Source organism: Trichechus manatus, unplaced genomic scaffold (genome assembly GCF_000243295.1).
Source record: "Trichechus manatus latirostris isolate Lorelei unplaced genomic scaffold, TriManLat1.0 scaffold00057, whole genome shotgun sequence".
Classification (NCBI taxonomy): domain Eukaryota; kingdom Metazoa; phylum Chordata; class Mammalia; order Sirenia; family Trichechidae; genus Trichechus; species Trichechus manatus.
Window position 1 is genome coordinate 13,885,088 of NW_004443993.1, and position 7,563 is coordinate 13,892,650.

Sequence of the window (7,563 nt, forward strand, 5' to 3'; positions counted from 1 at the left end):
TTGCATAATCAAATGGTGAGCTTGGTGAGAAACTAACGCTTCTTTAGAGAGCTTGCCCAAAGAACATACATTTTGAAAACCAAAAGTACGTCCCTTCCGATGGACACACGGCGCCCTCTAGGGGCGAGAAGTCACAACACACCCCCGTTTTCCACACCGTCGATCCTGCAGGCTGACCTGGTGTTCCCTCGGTGTCACCCTTGCTGTGCCGAACAGTGGCCTGTCCATGGCAACCCTCTTCCCGATCTGCCCCCGAGCCCAGAACATGGGGTGCAGCCCATGTTGCAAAAGACCGACCCCTTAGTCAAATCCACCGTTTCCTGTAGCACCTGGCACCATGAGATTCCACTGTGGAATGGGACCTCTGAGATGAAGTTGTCCCATCCTATTTCTTCACGTGTAAAAACAAACAGACAAGAAAAGGTCTTAGGATCTATATATGATGAATAGGAGCCCTGGTGGTGCAGTGGTTAAGCATTGGGCTAGTAACCCAAGGGTTAGCGGTTTGAATTCACCCAGTGGCTCCGAGGGAGAAAAGACCTGGCGATCTGCTCCCCATAGAGATTACAGTGTAGGAAACGCTATGGGGCAGTTCTGCTCTGTCACAGGGAGTCACAATGAGTCAGAATCGGCTGGATGCCACCCAGCAAGGATACCTGATGGATCCAAGGTCACGGAGCTTGTTTGTCATAGGGTCAACCACTGGCGCCCTTCTGTATTTTCCTTCCAAGGCTGTCCTGCAGTTGATTAAACGTTTTCTGTTTTCTTCTCTTTTACAAGGCAAATGAGGCAGCGAGGTAAAATTCTGTTTGATAAATGCTGAAAGTAACTCGAAGACAAAACAAACACTTAAGTGATTCAGGAGCCCTGGTGGCTGCTAACCAAAAGGTCAGCAGTTAGAATCCACCAGCTGTTGCTTGGAAACCCTATGGGACAGTTCTACTCTATCCTATAGGGTCACTATGAGTCGGAGTCGACTCACCGGCAACAGGTTTGGCTTTTCTTACACCATCGCTCCCCGAAATAAAAAGCCTTTTGTAGACAGCTCTGTCCTAGCTGTTCCCTCCCCCGCTGTTGTGGGTTGCCATCGAGTTGGCCCCTGACTCATGCAACCCCTCGCATAACAGAACAAAACGCTGCCCGGTCCTGCGCCATCCCCACGATCGGCTGCGGATTGGACCGTTGTGATCCATAGGCTGTTCATTGGCTGATTTTCAGAAGTCGATCGCCAGGCCTTTCTTCCTAGTCTGTTTTAGTCTGGAAGCTCCACTGAAACATGTTCAGCATCAGAGCAACATGCAGTCTCCACTGACAGATGACTGATGCCTTCGCATGAGGGGCACTGGCTGGGAATTGAACCCAGGTCTCTGGCATGGAAGGCAAGGATTCTACCATCGAACCACCACCCCCATAGGAAATTTCAATACCACCAATATACTGGGTATCTATTCATGTACTGGGGTCCTTTGGAGAGCCACACACCACTGTAATATCTAAGATTTTCTTGGTCCCCAAGAACCGATGGTCACAGCCTTGGGGACAGTGTCTCACATGACCACAGGAAGGTGACGTTTCCCATGCCAGGCCTCCCACCTAGGAACTCGCAACAGAGGACAACCAGCAGCCAAATATGAGCAGGACACAATTTATTCTGATGTTCGTATCCACACAGGAGAGCACGGGAGGGCTGGGCAGACTTCTAAGTGGCGGAATAAGGCAGTGGCAGTCCTGGACAGCGACCCTCCCACGGACACCTCCCTCCTTCCTGTCTGTGCTGGCTCAGGCTACCATCCCCGGATCTACACAGAAAGCTGGACTGCTCAAAACATCCAGTGTCCGGGTGTTGGGTGCCATGGAGTCGATTCCAACTCACAGGGCCCCCATGTGACAGAGGAGAACTGCTCCATAGGGTTCTGTGTGCTGTGATCCACAGGGGAGCAGATCCCCCGGTCTTTTCCCCCCGAGGAGCTGCCGGGTGGATTTGAACCACCAACCTTTGGGTCACCAACCAACCGCTTAACCACGGCACCACAGGGTTCCTTCCCGGGGAAGGAAAAGCAGCTCTGGCTGTTCGGTCATTGCTTCACACAGAAAAAGAAGCACTTTCCACAACATGGGCCTGGCTTTGTGCTCTCTCTGGCAAGCGGCTGTGAGAGCTGAGTTCCCAGTGCTGGAGCTCAGGTGGCGGAGATCTGGGTTTACTGCTCTTGCTGGCTTTCTGGGTGCCACCCAGGAGAGAGGTGGACACCACCCTGCCCCTCGGTGAACTCCCAGAACACCCAAGAATGATCAGTGCCACTGGTCTGGGAACGTGTGGAGGTTCGGACCTCCACGGGGAGAGAGACCTTGGCAATTAATGGCAACACAGGTGAGGGGCGGACACAGGGGCTCAGCTGGACCCAGAGCGGGCGAGGGGCAGATGCGGGGGCTCAGCTGGACCCAGTGCGGGCGAGGGGCGGACACGGGGGCTCAGCTGGGCCCGGAACGTGGTTTTCTTTGGTCATTCCAGTGTGTCCTGAACCAAGGACCCCAGCCGCATCTCCAATGCTCTACAGGGCAACAGTACTTTCGAGGTTTGGTCCCACAGCCCTTAGGGGCCGTGCAAACAAAAGGTTTCCATAGAAAGTTCTAGACAGGCCACGTGAAGGCAACACTCCAGGACTGCAAACCAGAGAGGCATCCTTCATGAAGGACAGGGACACTTCTCTACGATGTTGTTATTGTTGTTAGCGCTGCCGAGTCCACTCGGACTCATGGCCACCTCCTGTGCGTCAGAGTAGAAGTGTGCTCCGTGGGGCTTTCACGGCTGGGGCCTTTCAGAAGCGGATCACCAGGCCTTTCTTCTGAGGTGCCTCTGGGTGGGTTCACACTGCTAACGTTCTGGCTAGCAGAGTGCTTAACCATTGGTGTGACACCCAGGCCCTCCTTCTAGGACATCATTGTTTACAGGTTAAAAAAAACGTTTTGTTTTCCAAGCATCCCGGGGTGGTCGTGCATGAGACCAGGTAAACCTTCTAGGTCGCATGAGGGGCCTTCAGGGAACACCTGGCACCACGACTCTCAACCTGGGCGCGGGCGCGGGCCGTGGGGGCCTGTGAAACCCGAGTGCTGCGCATGTTTAAGGGGGTCTGAGGGAACAGCAGTAGATTCAGGAAGAGACAGGGTGGAAGGAAGCGGGGTCCCAGTCGTACCTCTCGTGGCTCAGAGGGGCCCCGTGTTCCCCCTCTCCTAGGCCAGGGGTCTCTGGGGAGGGGGGCACCAGCCGCGGAGCCAGGCTGCACCAAGCCCTCCTCCTGCCCCCACCCCCCACGCCCCAGTGCAGGTCTAGGCGGGACGGGGAGGGTTTGGGGCGGAACTTCCCAGAGGGCGAGACCACGTGCTGGAAGCAACTCTGGGGAAGCTCTCCAGCCTCCTGGCGAAAGCAAGTGGTTTAAAAGCAAAGTGGGTTTTTCCATTTACTGTCAGAGGACACACAGGGTGAGGGTTCAAGTTCCACCTCCTCGTGGGAATGATGAGGAGACCGAGGCTCAGGAAGGCTGGGACCCGCGGCGGCCACTTGAGAACAGGAGGGAGACGGAAATGCAGTGGCCCAGTCGAGGATGTCCGGGCTACAATGGAGGCCAAGTCCACTGAGGCGCTTGGGTTAGAAAAACAGACGTGGACGTCCAAAACCGTCATCATCCGAGCATGTGCGGGTCCACATGGCACCTCCGTGGTGGTGGACAGGCCCGGGGGTGGTCGGGGCACTCAGTGGCACATTCGCATGGTCATTTCCTTCTGTGGGGAACGAGAGGACAGCAGGTGAGATGCCAGCAGACGGTCGCGTGCGAGGTGACAGAAACAACACACAAAATTTAGAAAAAGCGGACAACTGCACGCCGTAGACCAGGGGTCAGCCAGCTTCCTCTGTAGAGGGCCAGAGGGCAAATATTTGAGGCCTTGCAGGCCAGATGCTGTCTATCACCAAGACCCAACTCTGCTGTTGTAGCTTAAAGCAGCCAGAGAAAATAAGTCAGTGAGGGGGCGTGGCCAGGTGCCAATAAAACTTTATTGACAAAAAGCCGGTGTCTGGCCCTCAGGCTGTAGTGTGCTGACCCCTGCCTTATATGGCTGATCAGACACCAGAACAAAGCTTCTGGAACACAACCTGGAAATAAAGACGAAGACCCTCAGTGCCACCTTAGGCCCAGGAACTCCGGCCTTGGAAACCTACTGTAGAGAGTTCATCAACAAATGTAAAAAATCTAGATGCTTGAGGGCATTCCCTGCCATGTTATATGACAGCAAGGTTGGGAAAACCTCACTACTCCAGAACAAGAGGCTGGTCGAGGAAGTGATAGTTTGGCGGCTGAATAGGTGATGCCAGTCTGCTCAGTCCCAGCTCTGAGAGTCTTCCAGGAACAAGGGGGGAAATCATGACTTCCTACTTATTCTCCATCTTCCTCCAGAATGATAATGATTTTAAAAAGCAGATCATGAGATTCCATGCTATACTTTTAACTCAGGGAAGATGTTTACTTATAGGCAAAGCCCCCAAGGGAATACACAAACTGGAAAAGGTTATACGAAGATGTGTTTAACAAATTGTAAAAGCTGTTAAAACAACAGACTTTCTTGCGAAGATCAGAGTCAACGGGAAGAGTCAGGTGGGGGCAGAGGGGAAGGAGGCAGAACTGGATTCCAGGTGCTATCAGGGGAGACCCTTCAAAGAACTCCAAAAAAGATTATGACTTTACTCTTCCCTGAGAAGTAAACCCAGTGAGCCCAGATCGTGCCCAGTTCCTGGATTACTCGAGAACCTTCGAGATAGAGATGCCCACAGAGGGGAACAGAGATGCTTCCATGCCCCCTGTTATGGACTGAACTGTGTCCCCCCAAAGTATGTGTGATAAATCCTAACCCCTACACCCGTGCATGTGATCCTGTTTGGGATCTTCTTTGTTACAAGGCCGTACCAGTGTAACGTGGGCCTCAAACCGAATCACTTCTGAGCTATAAGGAGCAGCACAGACCCAGAGAAAAGGAAGCAGACAGGAAGACAGACGCAATGTGGAGATCACCAAGGAACAATGGAGCTACAGGAGCTGAAGGGGACAAAGACCTTCCCCCAGAGCCAATGGAGAGCGAGCCAGTGCCCTGAATTTGGACTTCTGTTCTTCAAAGGGAGCCCTGGTGGCACAGTGGCTAAGCGCTGGGCTGCTAACCAAAAGGTCAGTGGTTCAACCCCACCAGCCGCTCTGTGGAGAAAGATGTGGCAGTCTACATCCATAAAGATTACAGCCATAGAAATCCTATGGGGCGGTTCTACTCTGTCCTATAGGGTTGCTATGGATGGCAATGGGTTTGGTTTGTTTTTTGGGGTTCTTCAAAGCCACCCACTGGTGGTATTTTGGTTACAGAAGCACTAGGAGACCAAGACCCCCGCTTTGTAATGGACCTGGACTCGCTGCCGCCGAGGCAGGCTCTGACGGAACCCTTGTCTTACTTGCTGGCTGGCGGTTCGGGGTCACCTGCCCCTGGAAAACCTGTCCTCACCACCAGTCTGAGCACTGCGCCTGGGGATGGGACTCCGGTGAGCTTTCTGACCCTTGTGAGCAGTGGCGGTGGCAGGGGTCACTAGGGAAGCCGCTGCCCTCTGGCCTCACAGGGCAATTTACAGACTAGCACTTTATGGCCAGCAGTTGGGGGACCCTGTGCCCGCAGCAATTTGGAAAATGTGTACAGCTGCCAACAGGGTGGAGAGTTCTGGAAGCGGGCTCCAGGTCACATGATGGGTGAGGGTCTGCTCCCTGCATGACCCCACCGTCAGGGCGGGGCTAACACGAACACACCTGGCAGACCCTCAGAGGCAGAAAGCAGATTAGCCGTTAGGTAGGGACGGAGGATGGCCGCTAAGGGGTGCGGCGCTGTTCTCTGGGGTGATGAGAATGTCCTGAGATCAGCAGCGACGGCTGCACAGCCCTGTGAATCTGCTAAAAACAGGACTGTATGCGTTAGGATGGTGACACGGTGGGTCTCAGGTGAGGTGAGTGTTAGGGGTTGAACAGTGTCCCCCCAAAACGTGCTGTAAGTCCTCACCCCTGGGCCTGTGGGTGTGAACTCGTTTGGGAACAGGTTTTCTCTGCAATGCTAACGAGGTGGCATTATGGACGGTGTGTGTTAAGCCAGTCACATCTGAGATCTACCAGCAGAGAAGGCACAGAAGCCAGCAAGCTCAGAAGGGAGAAGAGCTGCCATGTGGAGATCCCCAAGGAACCAAGGAACAGAAGCTGAAAAGAGACAAAGACCTTCCCCCAGAGCCAACAGAAAGAGCCTTCCCCTAGAGAAAAACCCATTGCTGTCGAGTCAAACTGCCCCATAAGGTTTCCAAGCAGTGGCTGGTGGATTCGAACTGCTGACCTTTTGGTTAGCAGCCAAGCTCTTAACCACTGCACCAGATTTCCAGCCTCCTGAACCCTGAGAATATAAATTTCTGTTTCTCACAGCCACCCAATTGTGGTGTTTCTGTTACAGCAGCACCGGGAGACTGAGACAGTGGATTTCAGCTCAATTAAAACAGAAAAATCATCCCTCGCCCTGCTGTCCAGAAAGGGGGCCGGGGTGGGACGTCCGTCCTCGACAGCTAGAGGGCACTGTGCCAGCCCCTCCCTTAGGCAAAGCGGGCTGGGGGCCAGCACTCACGGGGCTCCCATCTCTGGGGGCCATTCTCGATGTGCGCAAGCGCTTGAGGAGGCCTTGGGGATGGCACCTAAGACTGGGGGATTTGCTTTATGGTGGGGGTGGGGGTCATCAAGGCAAGATTCCAGCAGCAGGGCGCCCCCCCCCCCGGCCTCAATTTGGGGGCTGGTGGTCAGGTGCTGAGCTGTTCCCATCCGCACGCCCCCTTCCCACAGATGCCACCTCCCAGCATGGGAGCAAACCGGCCCCAGTTGAGGATGTGGAAGTTCCCCACTGAGAAATGACGTGACCGGTCTTGGCCGCCCCAGAGGCCAATCACCTCACACATCTGGGCCCAGTGCTTCCCTCTGCTGCCACCTGCTGCCCATGCGTGGGGTTTTAAGCTCCCCCCAGGGGCACTGATGGACAAGTGCCCCGGAGGATCTCCAGATAAATCCTGGTGAATTAAAGACACTGACCTGCCGCCAGCCCAGAGGCTCCCTCTGGACCCTGAGGCTGGGACTGCGGTGAGGGGGAGGCCCGTTAATGATCAGGGCCGTGGCCGTGGCGGGGGGCTCTGGCTGGGGGTAGGAAATGTCGTCAGGGGTGCCGGGACGTCTTCCCTGAACATCTTCTGTGGGACATCTCGGATCTGCCCTTGTTCTCTCTGTGCAATCCCATCACCAAAGCCTCCCTTCTGGGGACCAGCCCGCCCTCCTCCTGCCCCCAAAGTGACAGGGGGGAGGGTCCGATACCCAGGGTACGGGGGCCCAACCAGGGAGGACCAGACACTTGGGCACCACAACATCCTTCTGCTGCCCTCACTGAGCTCCCAGAGCATGGACACTGGCTCATCGGGGGGATCCCCAGCCACAGCCCCAGGGCATGGACACTGGCTCGTTGGGG

At 55.0% G+C, this 7,563-nt stretch overlaps 1 protein-coding gene across 1 annotated transcript in view; it reads right to left on the reverse strand.

Moving 5' to 3' along the window:
- Positions 1-3,343: 3,343 nt before the first annotated feature.
- The window catches only part of MOB3A (MOB kinase activator 3A), a 25,634-nt gene continuing 21,414 nt past the window's right edge, over positions 3,344-7,563 (reverse strand). The window contains exon 5 of the mRNA XM_004378499.2: positions 3,344-3,777. Coding sequence (XP_004378556.1) covers positions 3,748-3,777 — 30 coding nt within the window. The 3' untranslated portion in view covers positions 3,344-3,747. The remainder of the gene's footprint in view (positions 3,778-7,563) is intronic.